The sequence below is a fragment of the Nothobranchius furzeri genome, chromosome 3, assembly GCF_043380555.1.
Source record: "Nothobranchius furzeri strain GRZ-AD chromosome 3, NfurGRZ-RIMD1, whole genome shotgun sequence".
Classification (NCBI taxonomy): domain Eukaryota; kingdom Metazoa; phylum Chordata; class Actinopteri; order Cyprinodontiformes; family Nothobranchiidae; genus Nothobranchius; species Nothobranchius furzeri.
The window spans coordinates 71,819,568-71,836,490 of NC_091743.1; the positions used below are offsets into that span (position 1 = coordinate 71,819,568).

General features: G+C 43.5%; 1 protein-coding gene across 3 annotated transcripts in view; it reads right to left on the reverse strand.

Annotated features, from left to right (window-relative positions):
• The window catches only part of LOC107385003 (plexin-A2), a 121,144-nt gene that overhangs the window by 62,007 nt on the left and 42,214 nt on the right, over positions 1-16,923 (reverse strand). For all 3 annotated transcript variants that reach the window (XM_015958561.3, XM_054731852.2, XM_070549497.1), the window contains one exon: positions 3,960-4,094. In XM_015958561.3, coding sequence (XP_015814047.3) covers positions 3,960-4,094 — 135 coding nt within the window. The remainder of the gene's footprint in view (positions 1-3,959; positions 4,095-16,923) is intronic.

Consider the following 16,923-nt stretch of genomic DNA (forward strand, 5'->3'; position numbering starts at 1 on the left):
GTATTTCATAGTAATTTGTCATGCTCCCAAACAGCCTGTGTTAGTCTATTATGGCTTTCAAGAATGCAGACCAGTGTCACATTCATTGGCCTTCCAGATTTTTCTCTTTCCTTATGCCTTGTTCACACCGAGTGCAACGTATGCAGTCTTGTTTACGTACAGCATCCAGACAGGCTGCCAGTTTGGATGCTAAACATCTCCACAGATCTGCTCCCACAAGAGCACAAAATGATTAGAAATTTGACACCTTCAAAAATATAGCTGAAAAAATAACGTGAACTATCATACACTGTGGACTGGTCTACTTGTCGTTTTTACCAGATGCACCTCCCTGTTTTGCGTCTCACTTCCTGTCTGGCTCATTTTGTTTCTTTAACTTCATAACGAACCGCATGCGGCATCCAGAAAAAATGGACACCACGTGGAAACTTTCTAGAGCTCCGGATCAGGATCTGCACAGCACCACAGCAGGTGTGAATGCTCTGATTGGACTCAATGATTTTTGGTCCATACGGAAACTGGGCCCCATCTGTTGTGCATTCGGTGTGAAACGGGCTTCAGTATGGTGTGTTAGTCAAAATAAAGTTGATATTGTTGTGTCCGTTTACCATTGGCACACTTAAACTAGCTCAAACACCCAAAGAAAAACGAGCTGATCCAGTCAAGATAAGGAACTGGACTCTTGTTGAGGCCCATTTCATAGGCTACATTCACACTGCAGGCCAAAGTGCATCAAATCAGGGTTTTTTTTTTCTCCCATATGCGACCTATATATACCGTTTTTTCTGGACTATAAGCCGCTACTTTTTCCCACGCTTTGAACCATGCAGCTCATAATGAGGTGCGCTTTAGTCAACCAGAAAGGATGGATGCTAGAAAGTCTAATGAAGGAATGGTTAAAGGAGTGTTACAGAAAGCGCCCAGGAGGATTTTTTTCAAACTAAAATGGCGCTGCTTATTTACCCAGCTTCACCCGGGGATGATGACAGCAACACGGAGAGCGACACTGACATCGCCACAGTAAAGGTATGTGACGAAACTCTTCTGAGGCTGTTCAACTCCGACACTGAAGAAGAAGATGACTTCAGTGGTTTCAGTGCGCAGGAGGATGATGAATAAACTAATCAATAGCTTTTCTGTTTTGTTTGATACTGATCAGTTCAGTTACGTTCAGTTAAACTACGTTTTCAATTCAGTAGATATTTGTGGCTTTTAGCCCGGTGCGGCTTACATTGAAGTGCGCTCTATAGTCCGGAACTTACGGTATTTTTGTGCTACTCAAGGGGGCAGGGTTGGGTTTTTCCATGAGAGCAGAGTGTAGCATAAAGGTTGACGCGTCCGCGAGGTTCGCACGGCTCCATGCGGAAAAGTTGCATCATTTTAACAACCATGCCCCTCCACCGCGCCTCCGCACGGCCCAAACTTTCCGCACTGCGCACCTAGGAAATTTTCTAACCACGCGGACGGTCGAGGCAGAAAAACATGGCGGACTGGCAAGAACTAGTATGGCTGATTCAGCTCTCAGAGATCACCGTGATCAACATGTTGTTAATAATTCTTGGAGAGAAATAGCTCGCACTGTCGGAAAAGACGAGGACGCTGTTAAAAAATGCTGGAGTGCCATGTTGTAAACAACAGTAATTTTAACTTCTACTATGGTGTTGTGTTGGATGCATGCCGTAGAGCTCCATGCTGCCCTGTTCAGCTTGGGAGAATATTGGCTCACCGCAGAGACGAGCCGCATGAACCATAAACGCTGTAAGTTGTGAAGCGCGTTCCATCCGCGAGCCGCATCGCCAAGTGGAAAGTGAATGCGTCAAGCATAAACCAAGCTTAAGAAAGGGAGAGCATGCCTAAAGGTCATCAGTGTGCTAAAGGTCAACTGTGTGCTTTCCAAACGGGGAATTTCTCCATGTGCGTCTTCTTGATGTCTTCTATGCAAGCGGGTCGCTTTGGGGTCGTGAAACTTTCACACTGGAGAGTGTTTGCTGTCGCATTTTAGTTATCATGTGAACAACCACACAAAAAAATCTGATTTAGTCAAAAATTGCAATTGAGCATTAAAACCTGCAGTGTGTCCTAAAGTGGTAGCAACCGGCTGTTGCTCCTTCTCTGATGTCATTGAGCTGCAAACCTCTCACACTAGTGGTGTTCTGTTGCTAAATACATAAGTGCGTAATAAGTGGAGGACCCAGGGGAGTGCTGCGGTTCAGCCAGAACGATAAATGGGTGGTCCAGGGATGTAAGAAAATATCAATATGGCAATATATTGTGATTTTTTTTCCTGCGATATTACATCGATGTTCATAAGCTGTGTGTTGAATTTTTGGAAGAATTCACGTGCAAACGTTTGCGCATTTTCTTTTCTTTTGGTGCAATTCAAACGCCAACCGCTAGGTAGCAGCAGTGTGCAATGGGTTTTGTTTCCACCACTGAAATGAAATGTAAATCCCTCTATCATGGTTAGGTATATACAGATACCTCATGTTACGTATCAGTTTGGACAGTTCAAAAATTTACAGTTTTTTAAATGTTCCTACAATTAATTCAGTCAAAAGAAATCGCAATATATCGTGATATATCGTACCGTCTCCCCTGTATCGTGATATGTATCATATCGCCAGAATTTCACCAATACACATCTCTAGTCTAATAGTCACTTTCAACTTTACAAAAAATGTATAGCTATGCTATTTTATAATGATAAGAGGCATGAAAAAACGCTTTAAGCCAATTTGTTTTCCAAATTTGCCATTGTAGCCTTAAGTCTGCTTTATTAGTCTATTTTCGGTCAAATCATAAGGACTCCAACATGCTTCTCCTGGGATCCAAAAGAACCGGTTAAGGGCGGTTTAGCTGGATCACTTTTGGTGACGGACCGAAATAAGGTGTTTAAATGTTATAACTGACACAGCTTCAGGTCTCCCGGTGCCGTTTTCTCCTCCATCCGGTGACTCTAGTACATTCCAGCAGTTTGAAAACAAATGAAAACAGTGATATTCCTTATTTTTTTGGCCGCACTGAAACCTAATCGCATTTCACAGTGGCGTGGCGCTCTGCCAAAATAATCACTTGATGGGAGTTGAAAGTGATTACCACTGTTCCCTCTTATCTGCAGTGAGTTCAAAGAGAGTCTCGTCCAGCTACAACAACTGTTCACGTCTGTGAGGCTGGGCCAAGTGACGAATAGAGGGGGGAAACAGCCTTCGGAGGCTTTCTACGGTCTGTGTGGCTGGAGTACTTACAAAAGAGACACGTAATGTCAGTCGATTCGCTTGGATAAGTAATTAGAGCAGTAGTCCACCGCCTTACACACGCCCTACATATTAAACAAACCAATTTGAAGACAATGTGAGTTGGTCTCCCCATGAGTTTTGTGATAAATCAGGACAAATCTGGTTTTATTCCAAATTAATTGCGTACATTTATTAGTCATGTTGCAACATTTTAAAATGTCTTGTTTTTATTTGCACACAAATACTATATGAATAATTGTTTGTGCAGAACAAGGGCTGATGTGTAATGGGCTGTAGTCTGATGATTTAATCCAAACAATTTTTAAAAAAACAAGTTCTTTGTATTTTTTGTAACTGAAAAGTTTAAGCAATGCTTATTTTTGTTTTTCAAAACCCTATGCAAGAAAAACAAACAAAAAATATGAACCAAATTCCCATACAGTAAATTTTGATGTTGAACATCGTTCAGCTCCAGATTTTCACACCAGCACATCGCCATCTTGCTCAAGGACACATCAGTATGCTGAATGCTTGATTTCAAAAGCTATTTCAGCTTCCTTTCAGATTAATGCAGTGACTCACTTCGTGAAGTGCCTTGAGATGACTCTTGTCGTGATCTGGCGCAATATAAATAAACCAAATTGAATCCTTTAACCACTTGTCCTATCACCACCCAGCTGTGTGTCTCTTGACAACTCCACCAAAACGAGGGTGTTTCCTCACCTGATTGTCAGACATGACATAGAGAGAGTTCCTGTCCAGGGAAAAGGCCATGTCCCGGAGGACGTTGCTGCTGTCCTTCATCACAGTCAGTGTCTCATATAGCACTCCTCCATCCAGAGCTCCATCCACCCTGATCTGCAGAGACGACAGAGATGAAGAGACACTTTATATCACATAGGAAGTGCTGACTCTGCAGTTCAATTGGTCGTCTACCGTTTCTCTTTCATTTTTTATTGGCAAAGAATTAGTTAAATGCTAACTGTAAAAAAAAAAACCTCTATTTCTTCCACTTTTTATCACCAAATGTTTTTTTTTATTTGACTTTCAGCACACAAAACCAGGCAAGCACAAATTTTGATGCCAGGAACACGCTTATGTTCGAATAGGCGGAAGAGTAATTTCAGGTTTTGTGTGAAAATACGTCCAGGACTACAAATCACCAAATTGACGTCATACTAGTCACGGAGAAAAGTTCTATGAACTTCAAATCCTTCCCTCAGGAGGAAGACCCACCACACATCTGATCATGTGGTAAGTAGCAGCTATGCTAGGAGAGAAGAGATTCTGTGGTGATGTCATATACGTGACGTACCGACGTCTGACTTGTAGGCATGCTAAGTACAAACGTTTACAAGCTGATGAATCTCAAACTGGCGTGGTCGAAACACACATCATTAGGTTTCATTTAAATTGAAGTACAACGTCGGTGTGATCCAGGGCGTAAGGCTAAGCGGATTAGAAAACAGCTCTTTAAGTCCCGTTGACTTGCATTCATTTCTTTGTTCTTCCGGGGACCCGTGAGCCGACAGGAAAGGGAGACTTAGGCTCCCTCTTCTGCTTTGAGAAAGATTTGGTCTTCTGTTATTGTCTGTTTGCACATTCATGCGTTATGGAGCTGTGCAGTAGTTCTGCAGGGGTCTTGATGAGCGCCAGATGTATCGGGGATATTGATGAGTCAAAGCAAGTTATTTTTTCAACAGTCAAACTGCTCTACTCAACTTTGACCCTCACGCAGCCCTGAGGTTGAAGCTGGGACGCTTGGGTTTAAAAACATCTATGCTGAGCCCTTTGCTGTAAATCTCTCACAGAAATCTTTTGGGGCTCATTAAAAGCAAAAATAACAAATGCCCACTGGTGATGCGTTTTCAATTTTTTGTTTCCACCTTAACAAATAATGTGAACTATTTCAACAGAGCGCAAAAAACATGTTTTCCTTTGCACAAAAGTGTCTCACTGGTGTAGGAGGCAAACGCAATAATTAGTGCTACTCACTACAAAATGAAAGTGTTTAAACATGTTATCAATTTGGCACAATGACAGACTTCTTTGAATGTCTCTGACTTGAGTGTGTGTTTGTTCTACTTGTGCAGGGATGTAAACTGTAGAATAAATGAATAACACCACACTGAATTTAAGTCAGAAAATGCAAAACAAGGGAGAAAAGTATGACTAAAACAAACAGTAGCTTGGGAAAAAGGCAATCCTCATCAACAAAGTCTTTTTTAATTGAATTGAAGCTATGCTGAAGCAAGCAGAAGCTCGATTGAAATTCCGCTAAAAGTGGATCATTACTCATGTGATGCAATTATAGTAAAGCTGAATTAATTTTCCAATCATAAAAATTAAAAAAATGCAGGATTATGAAAACCTAGAGGGGAGAATTGTGTGAGTGTTTCTGAGATTGTCTGCGTGACTATGCCACACTCCTCTGTGCATCAGCGCCCAAATCAAATCTGACAGAAGATCTTGAACGTGTGCCAGGTCTGGCTCGTGCATGGTGGCGGGCAGAGCCTCGGCGTTCCCTCAGAGGGGACAGTCAATCAATAAAAACTGATTACATTTTTGGATCCCCTAGGCGCCAAAACTTCATCAATCAGGGCTCCACCTTCCAGGCAGCTGTGCTTCTCCAACAGTAACAGTCAGGAATGACAAACGGAGCAGAACAGGGTTGGTTCATGTGGGAAGGAGGGAACTTTAAGGGATGAGGCAACAGTGTGGCTCATTTCCCACAGGTCGTCTGTGAAATTTTAAATGCACAGTGTTCTCTTTAAATAGATTTATCTCTGGATTAAAGAACACTGAATGCTACTCTTTCTCATCTCCTTTTCCCCCTAACCCTTGTAGCGTCTAGCAATGGTCAGTTTAGGTACAGCCTGACCTTTCACCATCTTTTCAACATCTGGTCAGAAAGAAGACACAACATTGCATGTGTTCCCTTTAAATGAGCAGGCCTTCATACCAGCTGGGATTCACAGACTCCGCAAGTCTGAAAGATAAACAATCACTTTCTTTCCCAAGGTCCCATCTGTCTGCCTCCACAGAAGAAAGAACTCCAGCTAGAATCAGTTGTTACATTCAAGAATGATTTCCTAAATCAATATGAACTTCTTCTATGACTAATAATCTAGATTATCATTAAATAAACTTTTGTTTATTACTACTTATAGTAATTATAGTAAAGTGAAATGCTTCATTAATCTGTGCACAGTGAATGGATGTTATATTATGTGTGTCTACTAGAACCTGCCATGTGTTCAACATGTTTTGACGACAAGGTACTCACACCTGCATCCATGCAATAACAAGTACGGTTAAGTTAGACTCCAACACATAACTTGTTTCTTTTACAAGTCAGGACATCCGATATCAAAGAAGGTGTGTTTCTGAGTTGTCTTGGTAAAACATCTCCAAACTTGTCAGCCTCTGATTGGCTGTGCAAATCATAACAGCTAAACCTTAAAACTAGATCACTCTGAGAGATTCAACAGTTCTAGAATCGCTCAGACCGGCCACCTGTAGTAAACTTCTTTAACCATCAAAGGTTTTGACACATCGTCAAAACCTTTTTGCACCTTCCTGCATAAACAAAGGTAAGATTATTAGACACCTTAAGAGTCCGCCAGACGCACGGTTCCATCCAGCCGTTGTGACCCGAGACATCTCTGGACTGAAGAGTTGGTACCACGGTATTCTACAACCCTCCGGTGCCAACGGTCAGCCGACCCCTGTGACCTTCGGATCCACTAAGAGGGTCTCCCCAAGACGGATGAAGTAGACATGACAGATTGCGTCTGAATGTTCTTCTGATGATAACAACTTCATAGTTTATAGCAAACCAAATTCTTTTCATCAGAACTCAGCTTATTTTGATAAGGAAGCTGTGACTGACACCACACACACACACACATAGGTTCCTTCCTCACGTTTAGCTACATCCACCCGCAGTAAATGCTTAATTAATTAGTCATGTTTTAAGTTGTTTGTAAAATAAATTCTTACTTTTATAAACCTGACTCTTTCTTGAAGTAACTCAAAGTGTGGTTGATCACTGAAAAAGCAAAGAACCTAGATCTTCTGAACTAAATCCTAGAATCTTCTGATTAATTACAGTAAAGAACCTAGCAGGTTAATATTTTATAATTATACAGAGCATTGCATCTTCCTGGTTATAACAAATAAAATCATCAAATTTGCCTCCGCTACACCCTGTACCAAAATCCCACTCGCTAACAGACCGTTTTCATTGTGTTTGTATTCCCACAGTTCTCTGTTCGAGAATACCACAAATAGAAACCAGAGATCGTGTGCATGTCTCTTGTGAAACTATGTTTATGAAAACCAAACACAGCCACAGAGAGGGGGTGGGGGTGTTGTGTGATTTTAGTTTGGTATATCGAGACAGCTCAGGGGCCAGAGATGCAGGAATGGGCTCAGATGAACGCTGACCCGTCATGAGTGATCCGCGGAGTTTGATTTCAGTCCATTTAAAAGTGTTTTTATCATCTGAAGACTAACTGACCAGGTGGAAGCCCTCTGGGAGTACAAGGTCCTCAATCTCCTCCAAAGTCCAACAGCTTCATAATGAGAGTAAGGCGGGTTTAATTAGTTTTATAATGAGCCTGCTTGTTGAAGGTGACACACCGAGGTACACACCAGATGCCTGCACACGCAGGCTTGCAAACAAAAATAAATTAAACTGAAGACTTGTTTGCACTTTCTTGAATTCTTTGTGCATAATCCTGCAAAATAATTTAGAGTGTAGTTATTGGAAGCATAATGGCCATTGTCACCATGTTGGAAGGAAGTTTAGATTGAAACAGATTTCATTCTCATTCGCCTGGGGGGATGTCAGTTTATCTGTTTACTATCCACACCTGCAAACTTGGAAGGTGTGAAATGGATGACTAGTATTAATCTGCTTTAGTGCTGCAGAAATGTTGAAACATGAAATTATCCCATCACGTCTTTGTACTACAGCCTCCTCAAATCTTCCGGTGCCCAGATCAGTAAACAAGTAAGGCTGTAGCATATTGGTGGCCATTTCTTAACAAAAAGTAAGTATTTATGTTGCCAATATTAAGATTCAACAGCATTAAATGCTGTCTGTTGTTGTCAAATGCCGACCTCAACTCCCCAAAAATAAATAAATAAAAACCATGATGATCCTTGGGAAACATCTTTGAAGGCTGAAAAAAGGCAAATCTAAGAAAGTCCTCGGCTGAAAACTGTGTTTTTACTGGTGGTGTTGTTTGATTTGGCAAACTTTTAGCTCAGAACTGTAGCAGTGCTCCTGTAGGGTCTGACGATGTATTTATCTACTTATCAACTTACTTTGCATGACTCGTCTTTGTCATCTAGAATCTTCTTGTGCCGATTCATATCTGGCAACAGCCGTGAAACTAACGGAAAAGCAATGAGACGGTAATTCTGTTTAGAAAAATGGACTGCAGTACCCACATTTGACCACAGCATGTCATTCTTACTCCATTTTTACATATCGCACCTTTTAGGTAAACAGCTGTTTACATACATAGATCTGATCAATATTAAAACATGCCTGCAGTTAAAACCCAGTGGAACTGAGGGAGGAAATAAAGACGACTTGAATTTTTCAGCTTCTTTGAAGATGTTTTACCTCTTACCTGAGAAACTGAGGATTACCAAGCTTTCAGTCTGTGGTGAGATCTTCATTAATGCAAGCAAAGTCTGCAAATCAAACCCAAATCCTCCCTTCACTGATCTTTCATGTCCAAAATACGAACAACCCTGTCGTCTTATTCTTAAGATGGAAGTGGATAGCAGAATCTTGGCCTGAAGGCTTTGCTGTAGTGTCCATGCAATGTGTTTTTTACTCTGCTTGTTTTTATGAGTTCAAAAGTTCAAGCAATGGCTTGAAAGATGAGTCAAAAGATTAAAATGAGGGAGAAAGTCTGAGGTTTCAGCTTTCCAGAATTTACACCACTTCTCCAGAAATGGGATAAAACAAATATTGTGTGCCAACCCAGGAACACTGACCCAATGACTCTCCAGAAGGAGGATCAGGGTTTGTATAAGAAAACTACCTCACGTTAATGAAGCTCTAACTGCAGGCTAAAAGACATTTTTCACTCTACGCGTTTCTTCTTGACATAAAAATGTCATCAGATGATAAGAAAAACATCCTAAAGAAGATTAAAAAAATGTTTTTTGAACGGTTAAAGTTCCTCACTCACACTGATCGTTGGGATGTTTGACTGACTTGGTACTGAATACAAAAGCTCAAGGAATCATCCACATGTATGGGTTGCAGTTGTTTCCTTTTGACATTTTAAACAAAAGGCAAAGTACTTTTTCAAAAAGAAAAGTAATTCGAACTGCTTCAGGATGCATTTTTTTTTACCTATAATTGAATTGAGTTTATGCCAGATTTGTTAGGTTTTTGTTTAAGCGTTCAGATAAAAGCTTTTTTCTTCCCTCATGTAAGAGAGAAACTACACATTTCCTTCTTTACGTGTTTGTGTGAACTCAGATTTCCTCTCATTTCATCTCTTCTTCCCAGCGTTGTACAGCTGACAAGGAAATATTTAATATTTAACCCGCGATGTAAACCAATACCAGTGGTATCCGCTCTGCTTCTTTAGTTATCTTGCAGGACTTGTGGTGGTTGTAAACAACGCAGCTTAGCTTGGCTTCCGTAAACACTAATGCAACCTGAGCCTGCGTTTAACAAAAACCGCTTCTTTTCTCATGAATAGGTTTGCATCTTGGCCACGCTCTAATCCCATGAGAGCCAACGAAAACAAGAAGTGACTTCTTAGATGTCATTTGGGTTGAGCCGGGTGGCTCTGTTGTACAGCTGCCAGAGCCTCTATGAGGAAATCACCTACCAAAATGTGTCTCCAGTGACTGTTTACATCTGGGACTAATGGGAAGCGATGGTTTTAAAGCAAAACAGGAGTTTGCATGTTAAAGTCTGGAGTTTGATTAACGTTACTGGTCATTATGTTTAATAGGAGATGGTGAGTGTTCGTATCCCGTATGACCAGCCAGTGTGTGCCAGTTAACCTAAGCACACAGATGATAACCCAGGAGGCAAAGAGCAATCTGTTCAGTGAATCCTTCCCAATCTGCCACACTGAGAAGGTTTCGTCTGCAGAATGCTGAATCAAAAAGAAAATGTTCAACAAAAGTTTTGGTTTTTATGAAAAAAACACACAATTAGTCATCCATTTCCTCCAGTGATTAAACTTTAGCACAACAAAGCTTTCAGCGCTACAAGGTAAAGGCAAGACTACTTAGACCAGAAGTCTATATATCCAGCTCATAAACCGAGACAGACTTTCATGCAGACTTCAGAGAGATCGCTTTCAGGCCTGGCTCTGTATGATGACACGAACCCCGCAGCGACATAAGGGCCCAACAACTGTTCACCTTTAAGGTTGAGTGGCTGTGCATATGGTCCGATTGAGGGTGACAGCTGAAGAGAGTGTGCATTGATTAACCCATAAATTCATCATGCCTCTGTGAATGTTAAAGAGGCAAAGTGAGGTGGAGCTGCAGCAAGCATTTAATGACCGAAGAGAGCATCCCTGATGCACAGATGTGTATCGCAGGACTCCACAAAGAGAGCCATATTGATTGTTGCTATGAGAGATGACATGTGTTGGTGAACAATGATTAACAACTGGACAAGGGCAGGAGAGGTGAAGTCACTAGTGTGTGTGTGTGTGTGTGTGTGTGTGTGTGTGTGTGTGTGTGTGTGTGTGTGTGTGTGTGTGTGTGTGTAAGCCAGTTCTGACTGAATTTTCTGTTCTAAGCTTTCAGCTGCATGGCAAGCCTCCATTTCTCCAACTTGACCAGTCTTCTCTCCATCTGTGTGTGTGTGTGACGTCTAATCTCCCTCCTCGAGGACACGGTTTCCTGCTCTCCATTTCCTGTCCTCCTCCGTGTGGCTTCTTCCCCTACAGTCATTCCCATTGTTTGTCAGGTTCCCATGGCCCACCAACAAAAGCAGAGGGAGGAGGACAGTGGAACAATTCATGGCACCCGTATGGTCTTAATTTTCCTGACCGCAGTGCAGTCTCTGAGCTCTTGTGTATTTCCATTTGTGTGAGCAAACAGACGGAGGAAAAAAAGTGAGGGAAAAGAGGACAAAGAGTTGGAGGGAAAGATGAAGCAGCTCAATGAAAGTCTGCCAGGAAATGCAGAGTGACGGACACCTCCCTGTGTTATCACAAAATTGCCTCTCTTAATACCTTTTACTATTTGGGCTGCACTAAGACACGGAATGACAATCCACTCTGCAGACCCTGGGCTCATGCGGTTATGAAAATCCTTCCAGTTTAGACCGAAACACACCTACTCAGCTTCTCCCCTCCTTAGAAACCCAATTTTAGTGATTCCAATCACCAAATCAAATCTCCTTTTCTCCGGGACCCTTTACAAACCACGACTTAGAAAAGTTCAACTCATTTAGCCAGGCACTGGAGAATTTCTGCTCTCGCTTAACACTCCCAATAAGCTGTAATGAATTCACTATTTGCTCATGGACGTATTTGACTTGGGCTTTATTTGCTGTTAGCTTAACATTTCCAGCCTTTTCCCGGGGAAAATGGTTGCGGAGCAGCTGGAGCCACTGAAGTAATCCGACGGCTCATTTTTGTATTGTTCAACACCACTCCTCACTTCATAATTACAGCCTTCAAACCATATATACTGTACCAGAACTGCAGGTTGATATCTTACAGTAGCTAATTAGTAAGACACAACTAGATGATTAAAAAAAAACTGTCTAGATGCACCTAGTTCTGATTTGTGATCAGCCTGAAGATTAATTCTTCTGTTGCGCAACAAGAGTTCATGCTAAAGGGCAGCAACAGTCTTATCATTTAAGGTCACCTGAACTTAAATGTGCACCATAAACCACAATATCACTGATCACAAGAAACGTTTTAGCTCCAGTTTGCACAATTTCTTCAAAAGTGCTGGCTTTATCAGAGGAGCATCCAGTTCCACTCTTTTTAGTGTTGAAGTACGTCTGAGCAGAATTGTGGACTGCAGAAAATCAATTCCACTCAGCAGCTGTAATGTGTTTGAAGCTGCCACGGGGCTTCCAGTACAAATGCACTATGTCATTTTGCAGTGCTTGCTGCTTATTTGCATGCCTGCTTCATCTCGGCTAAAATCATCTGTCCTACATAGAAAAAGTGAGAATTACAGATGTCAGGAAATAGTACATAATAAATTATACACATGCAACATATGCAGCCATTATATGTTGCAATGCTGCAGTGAAATATAAAGCTCCATTTAGACATGCAGTCTCCAATAACACGACAGCAAATACACATGATTTCATTTCCGAATGGCTCCAGTGGCAACACTATGAATTACAGATCTAAACAGCAGTTACATTAACAAATATGCACAAACATTTAGTGGTGAGTTTAATTTGCTTCACACCAAACATAAGGAATAAATGCTCTTTGTTTGTATCCATCCCATTTATGTAAACATATAGTCTGACCAAATCCATAGACAGAGCTCAGTCATTGGGAGAATGTTCATTTCAATTTCAGTTATCCCAGAGGGAAATTAGAGTTGTCTTCCTAACAGGACCAATCAGAGCAATAATCAACATTATTCATTGCTACAGAAATCGGTCAACGGGGCAGTCTGCCATACACCGTCGAAGAAAAAGAAGCAAATACTTCCTTTTTTTAAATAAAGGACTTCAGTACCTCTATCTGCTCAAAGAAAAGCTCAAGTCTAAATCGTCCAAAGTTGATTCCAAACCTGTTTCAAACAAACACTGTTCCTGTGCCGCTGCCATGTTAGTAGGTTTCCTCTGTCGCAGGTCTGGTGCTAAGTCCGCCCAACGTCTCTCTACAAAGAGTGAGTGGCAGACTGGCCATCGGAAGCATGTGGACAACACCCAGTGGCCTGACGGGTGAGGTGGTTCTGAATATCCGCCATATTATGCATCCATTAATCTAGTTTCAACCTGTTAATTGTAACTGAAGTACCTAATTTTTCTAGTTATTCAGTAGATGATGTCATGACTTATGTAACTGAGAACACGATGTGGCAATAATATTAGTATTCATAAATGCGCAACACAATAGCACCATTATGAAAGCATGCAATCACTCAGTCACGTTCTGTCCTGTTTACTTCGATTCAGGGTCATTCAGGAGGCTGATGCCTGAATAACAGGAGTCATTGGGTGAGAGGGGGACAGGTCCATCATGGACACTCAGGGTAGACATCCACAGACCAAAGCAAACAACAGTTTAGAATCACCACCAAACATGACAAAGGGCCAACATCGAGGCTCATTGTCTTTAATTTAAATAATTATGTCACTGGTCACTTTTCTATAGTAAAAGTGAAACTTTAAATTAGAGTATGGTGCAAAAGTCCATTTGTGTCAATCGTTTAGCTCAGACTGCGAGACCATCTAAAGCAGGGGTGTGAAATTCCAGGCCTGGAGGGCCGGTGTCCAGCATGTTTTAGTGGCTTCTCTGCTCCAACACACTTGATTCAGTGGTTGAATCACCTGTGCAGAAGCTCATCAGGCTCTGCTAATTAGCTGCTGACTGAAACCAGGTGTGTTAAAACTAAAACGTGCTGGATACCGGGCCTCCAGGCCCGGAATTGAATGCCCCAGATCTAAAGGCTCAGGAACCCTTTGCAGGTGTTCTAGTTTCATTAGCCGATTAGAGTGTAACACTTTGAGTCTAGAATATTGAACCTTTTATATTCTAAGTATCTCAGATTTTGAATGTGGGGTTTTCATAAGCTGTAAGCCATAATCATCACAGTTAAAACAAACACAGGCCTGAAATATCTGGCTTTGCATCTAATGAGTCTCTCATATTAGTTCCACCTTAGAATTGCTGACACATATGAACTTTTGCACCCTTTTGAATGAATTTACTTATTTTAGAGTTAAACTTTTATATCAGCTCATTAACTGAATTTATTAATTTCATTTTCTTGTTTGAATTGTTTCTTTTTTGTTTAGTTTTTTTAGTTTGATTCAACTAAAAATTATGCCTCTCCCTGGGCTGTCACCTTACCGTGGTGGAGGGGTTTGAGTGTCTCAATGATCCTAGGAGCTAAGTTGTCTGAGGCTTTATGCCTCTGGAATGGTCACCAATGGCAAAGATGTCCTAGGTGAGGGATCAGACAAAGAGCAGCCCGAAGACCTCTTATGATGAATTATATAAATGGAAACCATGCTCCCTCGCCCGGACATGGGTCACCAGGGCCCCCCTCTGGAGCCAAGCCTGGAGGTGGGGCGCGTTGGCGAGCGCTTGGTGGCCGGGCTTTCACCCATGGAACCCGGCCGGGCACAGCCCGAAGAGGAAACGTGGGTTCCCCTTCCCATGGGCTCACCACTTGTGGGAGGGGTCAAAGGGGTCAGGTGCAGTGTGTGACGGGTGGTAAACGAGGGCAGGGACCTTGGCGGTCTGATCCTCGGCTACAGAAGCTGGCTCTTGGCACATGGAATGTCACCTCTCTGGTGGGGAAGGAGCCTGAGTTGCTGTGTGAGGTTGAGAGGTTCCGACTAGATATAGTAAGACTCACCTCAATGCATGGCTCTGGCTCTGGAACCAGTTTCCTTGAGAGGGGTTGGACTTTCTACTACTCTGGAGTAGCTCCCACTGAGAGGTGCGGAGCAGGGGTGGGCATACTAGTTGCCCCCAATCTTGGTGCCTGTACATTGAGGTTTACCCCAATGAATGAGAGGGTAGCCTCCCTCGGCCTACATGTGGGGGGACGGGTTCTGACTGTGGTCTGTGCTTATGCACCAAACTACAGTTCAGACTACCCACCCTTTTTGGAGACCTTGGAGGGGGTGCTGGGAAGCGCTCCTTCCGGTGACTCCCTTGTTCTGCTGGGGGACTTTAATGCTCATGTGGGCAACGACAGTGAGACCTGGAGAGGTGTGGTTGGGAGGAACAGCCCCCCTGATCTGAATTCGCATGGTGTTGTGTTATTGGACTTCTGTATCAATCATGGATTGTCCATAATGAACACCATGTTCAGACAGAAAGGTAAATGGTATGTGCTCTTGGCACCAGGATACCTTAGGTCGCAGCTCGATGGTCGACTTGTTGTTGTTTCATCTGACCTGCGGCCGCATGTCTTGGACACTAGGGTGAAGAGATGGGCGGAGCTGTCAACTGACCACTACCTGGTGGTGAGTTGGCTCAGATGGTGGGGGAGGATGCCGGTCAGACCAGGCAGGCCCAAACGTATCGCGAGGGTCTGTTGGGAATGTCTGGCAGAGTATCCTGTCAGAAGGAGCTTCAATTCCCACCTCCAGCAGAACTTCCAAAATGTTCTGGGGGAGGTGGGGGACATTGAGTCTGAATGGACCCTGTTCCATGCCTCCATTGTTGAGGCGGCCGACCGGAGCTGTGGTCGCAGGATCATCGGTGCCTGACGTGGTGGCAACCCCCGAACCCGCTGGTGGACACCGGCGGTTAGGGATGCTGTCAAGCTGAAGAAAGAGTTCTATCAGGTCTTTTTGGCCTGTGGGAGTCCAGAGGCAGCTGACGGGTACCGGCAGTCCAAGCGGAACACGGCTCGGGTGGTCGCCGGGGCAAAACCCGGGCATGGGAGTGGTTCAGTGAGACCATGGAGCAAGACTTCCGTACAACTTCGAGGAGATTCTGGTCCACCATCCGGCGCCTCAGGGGGGAAAGCAGTGCGCTAACAACACTATCTATAGTGGGGACGGTGTGCTGCTGACCTCTACTCAGGACGTTGTGGATCTGTGGGCAGAATACTTCGAAGACCTCCTCAATCCCACCGACACATCTTCCAGTGAGGAAGTAGAGTCTGGGGACTTTGAGTTGGCCTCTCAAATCTCGTGTGCTGAGGTCACTGAGGTGGTTAAAAAGCTCCTCTGTGGCAAGGCTCCAGGGGTGAATGAGATGCGCACGGAATTCCTTAAGGCTCTGGATGTTGTGTGGCTGTGTTGGCTGACACGGCTCTGCAATTTCGCGTGGACACCAGGGGCAGTTCCACTGGACTGGCAGACCGGGGTGGTGGTTCCCCTATTTAAAAAGGGCGACCGCAGGGTGTGTTCCAACTGCAGGGGGATCACACTCTTGAGCCTTCCTGGTAAGGTCTATTCAGGGGTTCTGGAGAGGAGGGTCCATCGGATTGTTGAACCTCAGATTCAGGAGGAGCAATGTGGTTTTTGTCCTGGCCGTGGAACACTGGACCAGCTCCATACCCTTAGGGGGATCCTGGAGGGTGCATGGGAATTTGCCCAACCAGTCTATATGTGTTTCATGGATTTGGAGAAGACGCCTGACCGCATCCCTCGGGGGTCCCTGTGGAGGGGTACTCCGGGAGTATGGGGTATCAGGCCCTCTGATATGGGCTGCTAGGTCCCTGTATGACCGGTGACAGAGCTTGGACCGCATTGCCGGCAGTTGGTTGGGCTCGTTCCCAGCGTGAGTTGGACTCTGCCAAGGCTGCCCTTTGTCACCGATTCTGTTCATAACCTTAATGGACAGGATTTCTAGGCGCAGCCAAGGTGCGGAGGTTATCCGTTTTGGTGGCCTGAGGATCAGGTTTCTGTTTTTAGCAGATGATGTGGTCCTGTTGGCTTCATCAGAACGTGATCTTCAGCTTTTGCTGGAGCGGTTCGTAGCCAAGTGTGAAGCAGCTGGGATGAGAATCA